The sequence below is a fragment of the Meles meles genome, chromosome 4, assembly GCF_922984935.1.
Source record: "Meles meles chromosome 4, mMelMel3.1 paternal haplotype, whole genome shotgun sequence".
Classification (NCBI taxonomy): domain Eukaryota; kingdom Metazoa; phylum Chordata; class Mammalia; order Carnivora; family Mustelidae; genus Meles; species Meles meles.
This window is the reverse complement of record NC_060069.1, coordinates 42043515-42057355: the sequence shown is the minus strand read 5'-3', so window position 1 is coordinate 42057355 and position 13841 is coordinate 42043515. Positions and strand designations below refer to the sequence as shown.

The following is a 13841-nucleotide window of genomic DNA, read 5'->3' as shown; positions in this document are numbered from 1 at the left end:
ACTGCTGGTAGGAATGTAAATTGGGGCAGCCACTTTGGAAAACACTATGGAAGTTCCTCAAAAAACTAAAAATGGAGATGCTATACAATCTAGTAATTCCACTTCTTGGTATTTACCTGAAGAAAATTAAAATACCAATTCGAAAAGAAAATGCACCCCCATATTATTTACAACAAACAGGATAAGGAAGCAACCTAAGTGTCCACAGATAGATGTATAGAGATGTGGTATATATACACAATGGAATATCACTTGGCCATAAAAAAGAATGAAACCTTGCCATTTGCGACAATAAGGAGGGACCTAGAAGGTATTTACTATGCTAATTGAAATGTCAGAGAGAGAAAGAAAAATACCATATGATTTCACCTACATGTGCAATCTAAAAAACAAAATGAACAAACAAAACAGAAACAGACTCACTGACACAGAAAACAAATTACTGGTTAAGAGTATGGAGGGGCTGGAGGGGCTGGGGAGGGGGCTTGGTGAAATACATGAAGGGGATTAAGTGATAGAAACTTCCAGTTATAAGGAACTCATGGAGATATAATGTACAGCATTGGGTTTGTAGTCAATAATATTGATTAAAAAAATCAATGCAAAATACACACCAAAACATTAAAAAAAAGTTTCCTAAGCACAGACCCTATTGTGTGAGTACTAGTTTATAATATCCTTTCCCATATAAATCATCACATTTTTTTTTTTTAAAGATTATTTATTTATTTATTTGACAGATAGAGATCACAAGTAGGGAGAGAGGCAGGCAGAGAGAGAGAGAGAGGAGGAAGCAGGCTCCCTGCCAAGCAGAGAGCCTGATGCGGGGCTCGATCCCAGGACACTGGGATCATGACCTGAGCCGAAGGCAGAGGCTTTAACCCACTGAGCCACCCAGGCGCCCCCATCACATTTTAAGGCTAGAATGCATCCTCTCATCCAACACCACCGTATTTAAAAAAAAAAAAAAGGCAAACTTATTTGAGAACTGCTTAGTGAAGGGGCACCTGTGTGGCTCAGTCAGTTAAGCTTGTCTGTCCTCTGCTCAGGTCATGATCATAGGGTCCTGTGATCAAGCCCCACAGCAGGCTCCCTTCTCAGTGGGGAATCTGCTTCTCCCTCCCTCCATCCCCACCCTGGCTTGTGTGCACTTGCGCTCTCTCAAATAATTTTTAAAAATCTTAGAAAAATTGCTTAGTGACTGATCAGATCTCCCATTTTTTTTCACCTGTACTTTTTTTTTTTTAAAGATTTTATTTACTTATTTGACAGAGAGAGACACAGCGAGAGAGGGAACATAAGTAGGGGGAATGGGAGAGGGAAGAGTGGACTTCCTGCAGAGCAGGGAGCCTGATGTGGGACTCAATCCCGAGCCGAAGGCAGACACTTAAGGACAAAGCCACCCAAGCGCCCTCACCTGTACTTCTAGACTTGAAAATTCTGTGAATATTTTTATTATTATTATTTTTAATATTTTTATTTATTTATTTGTCAGAGAGAGAGAGAGAGAGCAGAAGCAGGCAGAGGCAGAGAGAGAAGCAGGCTCCCTCTGAGCAGAGAGTCCGATGCGGGACTGGATCCCAGCACACCAGGGTCATGACCTGAGCCAAAACCAGTGGCTTAACCAACTGAGCCACCCAGGCGTCCCTGTGAATATTTTTAAGTTGCTAAAGATTTAATTTAATTTCTAGAGTACTAAAAAATTATATTATCCTAGAACTGCTGTCACTCCTTTGCATGAACACAATGAGATCCAAATGCTATAGTGATTTGATACTGACCACCTCCATTTTATTTCTAAAAGATTTTTTATATATTTATTAGTGATATATATAGGTATATCTATATATAGTTATACATGTTATATATAGAGAGAGCATAAGCAGGGGAAGCGGCAGTGGGAGAGGGAGAAGCAGGCTCCCAGCTGAGTAGGGAGCTTGATCCCAGGAACCCAACATCAAGACCTGAACCCAAGGCAGACACCCAACAGAATGAGCCACCCAAGTGCCCCAACCATCTCCATTTTAAAAAATATGATAATGCTGATATGAAAGCTGGAAAAATTTTACATTTTTGAAACTCATATTTCATCCCCTGTCTGCACAGAATTTTATTCTAATGCAATTGTTTATACTTGGAAAACTTTTAGGGGGCGCCTGGGTAGCTCAGTGGGTTAAAGACTCTGCCTTCGGCTCGGGTCATGATCCCAGGATCCTGGGATCGAGCCCCACATCAGGCTCTCTGCTTAGCGGGGAGCCTGCTTCCACCTCTCTATCTGCCTGCCTCTCTGCCTACTTGTGATCTCTGCCTGTCAAAAAATTAAATCTTTAAAAAAAAAAAAGAAAAAGAAAAAGAAAAAGAAAACTTTTAGTGATCACTATCATACTTCTCCATGACAAAAATATAAATAAATTCAAATTTAAAACTGTAAATTTTCTATTAATTCCCATGACCATAAATCTCTAATATTAAAAAATGTGTTATCGGGGCACCTGGGTGGCTCAGTGGTTTAAGCCTCTGCCTTCGGCTCAGGTCATGATCTCAGGGTCCTGGGATCGAGCCCCGCATCGGGCTCTCTGCTCAGTGAGGAGACTGTTTCTCCCTCTCTCTCTGCCTGCCTCTCTGACTACTTGTGACCTCTCTCTCTGTCAAATAAATAAATAAAATATTAAAAAAAAATGTGTTATCATTACAATTGTTAGGGTGGCTCAGTGGGTTAAGCCTCTGCCTTTGGCTCAGGTCATGGCCTCGGGGTCCTGGAATCGAGTCCTGTGTCAGGCTCTCTGCTCAGCAGCGAGCCTGTTTTCCTGCTCTCTCTGCCTGCCTCTCTGCCTACTTGTGATCACTGTCAAATAAATAAATAAAACTTTTAAAAAATGTATTATTCTGGAAATACTTTTCTTAGTGAGATGAATGGTAACCCCCATTTGTTTATGTATCTACTTAACCCACTAAGCCACCCAGGCGCCCCTATGTATCTACTTAAACTGAGTATTCCTTACAACTACGAAGTTAGAGTTTAGTGTAAATTCTATTGAGTTTTTTGGGGGTGCAAATACTGAAAAATCCTGTTTCCATAATTAAGTAGATAGAAAAGGAGTTCCATTATAGCTACGTCTCTCAATGTTTTCAGCTCTTGAGTTAACTACCAAAAATCACACACACACCAAGATCTAGTATCAAAAAGCAATTTTTAGGGCACCTGGGTGGCTCAGTGGATTAAGCCGCTGCCTTCGGCTCAGGTCATGATCTCAGGGTCCTGGGATCGAGGCCAGCATCGGGCTCTCTGCTCAGCAGGGAGCCTGCTTCCCTCTCTCTCTCTCTCTGCCTGACTCTCTGCCTACTTGTGATCTCACTATGTCAAATAAATAAATAAAATCTTTAAAAAAAAAAAAGCAATTTTTAGTCATCTGTCAACCGACTTGTCAAAAAAAAAAAAAAAAAAGCCTGTTTTTCATTAGAAGACCCTTAGTCATTCACCTTCTCGCTACGGAAGAAATGAACTATAGTATGATTCTTGATGGTGAGAATAGTTCAACCACTTAAACTAGTGTTTCAATCCTTTTTTATCATAACCTCACAAAGTAGGGTTCTCCAAGGGTGAGAATAAACCCTTAGGTGGTGGAGGAAATTCCTATCTTCTTGATAAATCTTCCTTGAGGATGGATATGTTCTCTAACTGCACTGTCCAATGTCCCACTAGCCACATGTGATTATTTCAATTTTAGTTTTTAAAGATTTTATTTATTTCACAGAGAGAGCATGCATGAGCAGTTGTTGGGGAGGGGCAGAGAGAGAGGGAAAAGCAGACTCCCAGCTGAACAGGGAGCCTGACAGTGCTCAATCCCAGGACCCCAAAGGCCAACTGAGCCACTCAGGTGCCAGGATTATTTCAATTTTAAAATTCTTAATGCCCAGCATTCACATGTGGCTAAGTAGCAACTCTACTGGACACCACATTCAGATCCTTCTATTCACTGTGGTCAGCAGTTCTGACTGGCAGCTTGTTAGAAAGACATAACCTCAGGCCCTGCCTTAGATAAATTCAAATCAGATTATGCAGTTTAACAAAATTCGCAGGTGATTCATATTAGTCAAATCATTAGTCAAAGATTGAAACACACTGTACTCAGTTAGAAACCTCAATTTGTACAAAGTTTTTCCTTATTTTGACCAAAACTGTGCCTCCATGAGATGGTTATCCTCTGGCCTTCATTCTTGCTCTTGGCCACAAAGTGCAAAATCAAATCTTCCCTTCTAAGCAAACAACTCTCCCTAACACGTAAGCAGCTACTAAATTCTTTCCCTATCCACCTTTTCTTTTGACCCCACATCTTATTTTCTTAAATACAGAACTCACTGGACTATTTCTGTGCTGTCAACAGTGCTCCAAACTGGGCTTCCTGACTCTTGGAAAGCACGGATCAAAACCAGCAAGTCAATGAGCAGGCTGCTCTCTAGGTCGTGATAAGATAAAGAAAACTCTCAACTCTTTCTGTTTGTGGGCTCTGCTCCTGATCTCCCAGGGAAGCAAACCCTCAAAGCTTGGGCTCTATTTCTGCCCAAAACATATACACACTGCACATCTGCTTCATTTAAAAAAAAAAAAAAAGTTATATTCTAAACATAAAGAAAAATTTAAAAACCTCCTTGATTCTCATAAGATTAAAGTCATATAGTCTTCTACACACAAACGTAAAACAAAATGTGTAACTTTCTGAAGCCTTTCACCATGGTGATTCCAACTACGTAAAAACAAAAACAAAAAACCATATATAATCCTGCACCAAATGTTCTTTCCCTAGACAGCTCTCTTCTTTCTGAAGATTATGCGTACCTAGAAGCTGTCCTAACTGGGCCCCGAATGAAACTCTGCCCCCTCCCTTTAAAATTAATTTTAAGAAAGGTCTGTTCATTTTGCATCAACGGTCCCCAAGAGCCTAACAGTTCTTGGCCTCTGGGTTTCCCAAATCGACTCCCTAGGACCACAGTAGGGTCGGCTGCCTGCTTGGCTCTTCTGCTCTCACCCACAGCCCAACTCTTTCAGCCTCCCTACTTCCTGGTCCCCATTCAGGGCACCCAACCCCCGGGCGGTTACCTGACTCAGAAGACGCGGTCGAGACACGATGCCACGCAGATCGATGTAAACAGGGGAAGAGAGCCCGCTCTTCAGTACGAAGTTCCCAAACTTGAAAGCCTGCACGTCGTACAGACCCGTTACCAATGACCCCAAAGCTGCTTCCGCGGCTGCCATCTCCACGCGCTCCCGGGCCCGTTCCAAACTCCAAAGCGCGCCGGGTTTGCGGCGCCTCGATGGCGTCACCCAAGGAAGCCCCGCCTCTTCCGCCGCCTCTTCCACCGCCTCTTCCGGCGGCCCGGGGCTCGCAGGGGCCAGATCCGGGATTTAAGAGGTTGGTGGTGTCTGGTGGCGGTAGTGCTCCGCGCGTAGCGCATGGTGTTTCGGCTTGCTGCCTGTGGATCGCGTGGCTGGAGTTCAAAGCTCCGAATACCTAGATTACCTCCGAGCCCCAAAACCGAGCCTCTCTAGAGAGGTTGTGTAAATCCTCCCCGTTTTCTAGCTCAGTGACCCCTTAATTATCTACTGCCCGGCGCAGACTGTAGTTATTTGCCAGTATTAGCCACGACTCCCCCCTCTCTTATACCCCTGCCTCCTCCGACCCCGGTTTCACCAGACAATAAGGTCTTTACTCAGTTCTTAACTAGCTTCATGGCATCTGGCACATGACAATGTCAGAGCAAACTGCCCACGGGACCGTAAAGCGCTTTGCAGGTAGTGGTTCATTACCTCTTCTGTCGGAACTGTGTGTCCCGGGAGGAGTGTGTTTATTCCCCCTTCCAGTAGCTCAGCTGCTTGGCAGGTGCTGGTAAGTGTACAGCAGATGAGGAAGGGAAGGAGGAGAGTGGAGGAGGATGAATTGCTCCGTATCAGAGTTATCCAGGAGGATAATTTTGCCAGCCAATCTGAATATCCAAGCGTATTTGGTCTTTACAAATAAACCCCTTAAAGTGGGGGGAAATTCCCGTTATGTGTAGAAGGCAATACTTTAAGGGAAATTACCCTTAAATCCGTAGGGCTCGTGATGATTACTCATTAAGTCGATTCTGATTTCTATATTTCTAATGTCTATTTTTTGGCGAGATTGTGCTGACCCGCCAGTGAAGAACCTATGCTTTTGAGACTTGTTTCTTGTTTCAAATAAATGCAGTAAAATTTTGATGAAATAGAAGCCATATGTTAAAACATTTTTGTTCTTATTGGCAAAGTAAACTAATCAAAACACTTCAATCTCTAACACTCTACCTAATGGCCACTGTACTCGGAATCAGTCTCATTTACACTTGTGTGGCACCCACAGACCTGATCATGTCTGTATAGGCTGATCCAGACTAGGAGAGCACACACCATGATGCATAAATTTGTCACATCTAGCTCAAATGGCCTGGCTATTTTTTTTTAACAAAGTCAGCACATGGAATACCAGAATGAAGTTAATAACACACACCTAAGACTTAATTGACTTTTTTTTGGGGGGGGGGGAGTTAAATGTCTTAGAGTACTTCTCCAGGCTACAAAATTGTTTCTTTCTTTCCAAAGTGCTGGGGGGAAAAGTGTTGTAATAATAATGTGCCATTTTCAACTTGTCAAAGGCCTTCATATATTTGGGGAGGAGAAAAAAATTACTCTTTCCTTTGAACAATGGTTTTAATTAGAAAGAAAAGAAAAAAGACCACCAGAAATAATATCTTTAGTATAGTATATTTATAGGAATGCATAACTTGTGAGATGTACATTTTGAAGTTTCATCCATAACTTATAACATTTACTGTAGTAACAACAAGACAGCAGGTCATCACTTTTCAACATTACACGTGAGTGATTTTGACTTACAAATAAAATATTTACAACCTACCTTTACAAAACGACATTGTGTGCATACAAAATGAACTGCAGAAAAATTTAAAAATAATAAGACAACCAAAAACCCAGAAGATACACTTAAGGCAGACCAGCAAGACACTGAAATAATTAAGGCTGTGGAATTCTTCTGCACCTTGAAAATATAGAGCTATTTATCAATACTGTGGAGTGATTTTAAATCAATTGTTACAAGCCTGATGGAAGTATGTACTTATATGTATATGTGTAATGGTCCCTATGGGGAAACCTATCCACTTATGGATTAAGGCCCTTTATCTGAGGCCAGAGAAGCCCCCTCCAAACTCTCAAAAGACTTGGTGGGGAGGGGGGGTCACTCAAAACCAAGAGGTGCCAATGCAGTTTGCAAACAAATAATTAATAATTCAAATATAAAGAGACTTCTGACCCTAGGTAAACAGCCTCAACGATGGCCCCATTATGTCTCAGGCTTTGTTCATTTGGTTTTGTGGACTTCAAAGGACAGCAAACAATTCCCAGCTGAGTAAGCTCCAACTCCACCCATCAGCCCTAATGGTTTTGAATGGCCCTAAATGGTTTTCCAGCAGAAAAACTGACCAACCTGGGCTGTCTTCAACTGGATAGATTTCTGCATATGAGCAAGAACATATACATACATATTATACACTATGTACATGTACAGATGTACATATATCCATATTTTCCAACAGTTTGCACTTTGATCACTGCTGTTCTCTGACTAGGATCTCATTCTGACGGGTATGTTTAGTTATTCAGTCTTCACATTTGTCCTAACTACTGGTGTTACTCACCTTCCCCATAGAGCAGGCTGGAGTTTGGCAGAAACAGAAGTAAAAGCACCAGGGTTAAAAAAACTCAGACACAGAGATGACAGATATGGCTTAAGTTAGTAAGAGAAGATGTAAGTTTCATAACCACGGTCTCTGAGATCATGGTAAAAGTCCCCATAATACTCCAGGATGTGGATTCATTTCTTGATAGAAGTCAGGCCTTGATGGAACTCTTCTTAATGCTCGCTCTCCCTGGGCTAGCAAATTGGCTTGCTTAAGTTGGGACGCCAGGAATTTTATTTGCACTTTTTCCCCACCACTCTCCCTTTTTTCAACTATCCTCACCCTCTGAAATAACAGCTATCTGAAGAAACAGTTGCTCATGTGAATAAATCGGAACCCGACTGTATTTTAGAATCTCCCAGCAAACAGGCTGACAAGAAAACACAGTAGCCTATGAGTATTTCAGGCTTTCACAAGTATTAATTTCAAGAATGTCCCTTAAAGAGAAAATTTGCCCTAGAGTAATTGCTTTTTCCTCTGCTATAACTTCTACAAACATGGAAAAATGCAGAAATGTTTTTCTTTGAAAATATGGCCTATGATATTTCTGTGTTCTATTTCTATATGGATTTCTCACATGAATAATATTTCCTATTAAAAGTGTCTAATGCTATAGACAAATTTCAGCTCTTTTTAACCCTCTAGAAATAATGAAACGACTGAAGCCTTACAGTTTTTAGAAAATAAATATTAACACAGTAGCTTTCGTTTTCTTAGTGGAGTATATATAAAACCTTGTCTTTTCTAAATCCACCCCAGATTTAATTATTAATTTCCCAACGATCCCTAGACTTTAAATAGTAAATAGAAAAGCCATAATGCAAATAAATTCATTGGAAGCCCACATACTATGTTAGCCTAACCCACAGAGATGCTACACAGGAGAAAAAGGAGTAAAGCCCACATTCCTCGAAACTGAACAAGGAAGTGGTGAGTTGGCACTTTTGCCTTACTACAGAGACCCTTTAGGTCTGTAGTATTTCCTCCTCTATCAAATTTGTGGGACAAAGTTAATTTAATATGCAGAGATAACCACCATCTAATTTATAATGCCTTTGCTTCCTCATGTTCTCACAAGTTTAAATTTCCCTGCTCTTTTACGTAGGCAAGCAAACAAGGAATGCCTAGCTCTTGGGCATTAAATCATGGATAGTATGGGAAAGCAAATATGCCACCCCTGAAACATCTAATTATTCTAAAAAGAAAAAAAAAAAGATCCAAGGTTTTCCCTCCGAAATTCAGCAGTTCAGTTCATTTCTGCGCCTGTGCGTATAATTTGTCTCTTACAATGGATGCCGGTGAGGTTCTGAAGAAATGAGTTGTGATATCAAACAGTATTTTATTCTCATTTCTGCCCTTCCAGTGAGGAAAGTGGCTGTTTGCGTTCTTCTCCATCAATTTTTCCAGAGCGTAAAGCTTGAGAAGAGAGAGAGCAGCAGTCGCTTTGCAGGGCATCCTACTCTGCTCTGCCGCCAGAAATACCGGAGAAAACAGCTGATTCCCGAAAGACCATCGGCTCTCCTAACCTTTGTCTGTAGACAAGCTTTCAAATGACTGAAGTTACAGGCTAAGACCAAATAACATTTAGACAAAGAGCACCTGGTACTTCCAATTAGAATCAATTTACAGAATTTAATCTCATGAGTTTGCAAAGGGTATCCTAAAATATGAATATTGAAAACCCGGAATGTTCAAAGTTACTGTTAATAAAATTCTCAGCACTGGCAGTGTGTAGCACTTTAAGAAAATCAAAGTATTCTCTAGACATCCCAACTATGCTATTTTTGCAACATTCCTACGAGATTAAAGCCCCGCCTCCTCCCCCCCTTCCCATTTTAACAATGGGGACATTTGGGACAGAAAAAAAACAAAGACTTTCTGTAAGAAAGGACGAATCAGGAATAGCTGAGGTTGAAACTCAAGAATTCCTGGCCTCACCCTATATCCAGATGTTTTCATTTAAAAGATATTTTAACATAAAAAAAAATGCTGCAGTATCAGTCAATCTAGATACAATGAACTTCTTTATCTCCCAACCTCCCCTCTGAAAGGCACTACTATTTATAAAGGCTTTGTGAACAACAAAGTGGTGAAGCCAGCTTTTCCTCTGCTCCCTCTACTCCAAGAGTGTTTATGGCTGTGAGAGTCCAGAAGGACATCCTCCAACATTACTTTTTCTTAAAAATTTTCCCAACATTCAGCTGTACGTGGATATAAGTCTATTTAATTTGAAATAAATGTTAAAGATGCAGTAAATCATTACATCTTTAAAAAATTATTATGAGTTGTCCCTGATCTTTTCCTTCTTTCTGCATCCCACCCTGACAAAACAAAACAAACCCCAAAACTCTATGCAAAGAATATAAGCCAGGCAAGAAACTTATGACTTTAACCGACATTAATTTTTCCCATTTCAACTGGAAGTTCACACTAATTCTAGTTTTGATTTCAAGAACTATGACAATATGGCAGAAGTGAACCATTTTCTCTTCTCCCCGTCTTTCTACTACAAAGTCATAAATATCTGCCAAAACAGGTACAAGAAACTGGTTTCTAATCCTTCGTCCCTCACTACGGCTGTCCACAGAGCAACCTCAAGTACATTTCCCAGCCCCACCTTTCTTTCCAGCGGGCTGTGGAGCATTCTCAGAGCAGGACTGCTATCTTACTCCTGTTGGGGAAGGAGCAGGGGCTTTGGAGACAGTACACCTCTCTGCTAGTTTTCTTCAGTGACCAAGCTATATAAAATACATGCCCTTTTTTCTTGGGGCGTCTATTAAATTAATTCTACTCTAATGATTGTACTTTGGCTCCAGTTAACAGAATCACACTACTTTGCATTTCTATGTCTCACCTCTTCCATCTCCTCACTTCCCCAACATGTGTACTAGGAGGGAGGGGAGATTCTGCACAAGCCCACACCTGGGCTGTCCCAACTCTCATGGAGACGCCGATATAAAAGCTTTGGCTCTAACAATCTGTCAGCTGCCTTCCTGCAACACGGTTTCGTGAATGTTTCTCCTGTGTCCTCTGTGCACCACTGTCCGAGGCCCTAATCTTCTCCAGCAGAAACTCAGCCCATCTCTTCCATGGTCATAAAAACTCGAAAAGACTCAGCAGGGAGTTCTTCAGTCATTGTGCACAGTGGATGAAACAGACCTTGCCAAGCCACACTCCATGGGTGTTTGGAATCCTCAGCACCTGCCCTCTGTCCCGTGACGAGCCCTAGGGACCAGGCATTCTTCTTTTAGGCTAGAGCTCACAATGAAGACATGTTTACTAAAAAAAAATTTTTTTTAGTAAATATGTTTTAAATTTTAAAATATCATATCAGATAGCATTTGTATATACATGTAGATCTAAACGGAGATTAGGAGGGTTAGTCAGGGGCGGGCTCTGAGGGAGGGTGCCTTGGTGACCCAGGGCCATCCAAAACTAGGAACCAAATACAGATGAAATCAGTTTCCGCGTATTTGGTTAATCCTAAAAATACGAAGTGCTACCTAGTCTTATTGCTTGTACTTCTTACTAATTGATTAATCTATAGTCTCGGATGGGATGAAGTGGAGGATGGATGAGGAAGGTGACTCTGAAACCGACGGAAAAGAAAGACGGGTACTTTCAATTTTACATTTCCACTGTGGGAAAAAGTATTTTTATATATTAAAGTTCAGGCTTAATGTCTACTATCCTTTTCGTTTAGATAGATGTGTAATTCTATTTATCCCTCATAAACTCTCTGCTTGCACAATTTTCTCAACCCTATTATAGGAGAGAAGCAGCGCCATTAAACCTGATTTGAGGACAAACACTTGAGTTATGTTTTTAAAATAATTTTGCATAATAGCAATTTTCAAAACACATCCTAGAAAACGAAAGGTGGATCATGGACCAACAGAAAAAAAAAAACCAAAAAAATTTTCCCCAGAAACCAAGAAAGAAAAACAACCATGAAATGTCCAGGCTGATTTTTTTGTTTGTTTGTTTTCCACCAGCGTGGGGAAAAAGGGCAGTTCATAATCACCTTGTGTGGAGAATACGCACCAGAAAGCAGCATTGGCCTCAAAGTGCAATTAGTCCTTTTGGTCCAGAGAAATATCAGCGGCTGCGTGGTGATAGGTACGGCAATCACAGTTAAAACTCAATGCTCTGTCCGAGTGATGTATCAGATTTTATTCCATGGCTTCAAAAAGGACTTGGGACCAGGCCTTTAAAGGCCTATATGGCTGCCTCCTTTTGGTAAGCACCCCTCAGCTTCCAGAAGGGGTCAGAAATAAAGCAAGCCAACTTTCTGAGAACTGCCTTCTACAGCTGCAGAGGAAGTCAGAAAGTGTTGTTATGTTGTTCATAGGAACGGTAGGAAAGTTTTCTATTTGCCCTTTTGTGTGAACCTGTTTTATTCATTACCTAGTTCAAACCGAGTGTAGACATAAAAATAGCCCCACAACTCTTAACTGTATTTGGACTTATTTCCTGGCAGACTTTCCTGCCAGATAAACTCTGAGCTGCCAGTGAATTTGGGGGTAGCGTTTCATATACAGAACCTATGTTAATCAGATACTCGTGACTGAGAGAAAAAGCTTCTCATTCACAGATTGCAAAAGGGTAACATTGTTTTCTCTTAATGCATGGGTTCTGGTAAGAGATTTCTATACAAGATTTATAAAATGCTCTAAAAAACTTGTCATCTTATTGTGCTTAGTCAAAACAATGTAATGCTTCAATAAATAAAGGACTGTGTTAATCAGAGTGCTCAAAGTTACTTAGGATTGATGTCATATATACCTCTATATTATAAAACTCTGAAACCCGAATGGGATCTATTTTACTGTGTATGTGTATCCTATTAAGAAACCGTATCGAAGTAATCTAAGCCAGAAGAGTGGACACACGTGACATCTCTGTTAAACAGAACTTTCTTGCTTCCAATTTTAGCAGGGTCAGAAACCTTTTATGCTCGCTACTTCGAGCTGCAGCTTTGCCCAGTTCGGCACCCGTTGTGGAACTCACTGTTAAAATTTCATAACGGCTCACATTCTTGGTATCCTTGCCCCCTCTCTTTAACGCTCAGGGTGACTTTTCGCATCTTTGTCTTCTAAATGGCCTTCTGGAAAGCCCTTGGGTTGAGGGTAATTTTGCCGCTGCCCAGACCCTGAATAGCCACGGACAAGGTTGAAGAGGTCCGTCTCTCAAGCCAGAGAACTACGTGGAGCAAACGATCAGAACTATTTACAGACATTCAGTCTTGCTTTGGTTCACACTGCACTTCCACGTGGAACCCCCAAGGGCTAGGAGACGGCTACGTCCCTTGGTTGACCCGGTTGACGATGTAGCTCTTGACATTGGGCACAGGCCGCACGTCGTTCTGATGCTTGCGGCGTTCTATGAAGCACGCCAGGCGGGAAGTGTCCAGGGGGATCTTGGAGTAGCTGCCGTTATGGGGCTGCAGCCAGGGGTGCTGCAGGCACGTGGCTGCCGTGGGCCTCCTGCGAAAGTCTTCCTGCAGGATCACGTTGATGAAGTCTCTGGCGGCATTGCTCACGCCGCAGAAGTATTCATGTGGGAAGCTGAAGTCCACTCTGCACACATTGATACAGGTCTCCTCTTTGCTTTCGTCCAAGAAGGGGGACACCCCACTCAGCATGACGTATGTCAGAACCCCGATGCTCCAGATGTCTGTGCCCAAGGAGACTGGGATGCCTTGGATCACCTCTGGGGCGGCAAACTCAGGGTTCCCCAGCAGGTGGTGGATGTGGAAGTGACCCGAGATCTGGACGGCATCCTCCAGGTCAATGAGCTTCACCCGAGGCACTGGGATGCGTAGGTCAATGAGCAGGTTTTCAGGCTGAGGAGACCCAGGCAGGAGGGAGAAGAGAAGGCAAGTTGAACTCTGTCTCGTCTACCAGTAGGACTCTGGTGGTTCAGACATGGCTCTGCTAGTCTTTGGGAAAGCCTACAGAGCACGAGAAATTGCCTGTGCAAAGTGCCTGGTTGCCTTCAAACTAGACTAAATTCTGAGTTGGGGTAGTGTTTCAGAGAAGCTGTCTGACATTAAAAATCACATCTTC

General features: G+C 42.0%; 2 protein-coding genes across 13 annotated transcripts in view; both read right to left on the bottom strand.

Annotated features, from left to right (window-relative positions):
* UMPS (uridine monophosphate synthetase) overlaps nucleotides 1-5314 on the bottom strand; it is a 30416-nt gene extending 25102 nt beyond the window's left edge. The window contains exon 1 of the mRNA XM_046003270.1: nucleotides 5099-5314. Within this exon, the coding sequence (XP_045859226.1) occupies nucleotides 5099-5254 (156 nt within the window). The 5' untranslated portion in view covers nucleotides 5255-5314. The remainder of the gene's footprint in view (nucleotides 1-5098) is intronic.
* Nucleotides 5315-6757: 1443 nt separating this feature from the next.
* The window catches only part of KALRN (kalirin RhoGEF kinase), a 672007-nt gene continuing 664923 nt past the window's right edge, over nucleotides 6758-13841 (bottom strand). For all 12 annotated transcript variants that reach the window (XM_046002920.1, XM_046002921.1, XM_046002922.1 and 9 more), the window contains one exon: nucleotides 6758-13618. In XM_046002920.1, the coding sequence (XP_045858876.1) occupies nucleotides 13073-13618 (546 nt within the window). In that variant the 3' untranslated portion in view covers nucleotides 6758-13072. The remainder of the gene's footprint in view (nucleotides 13619-13841) is intronic.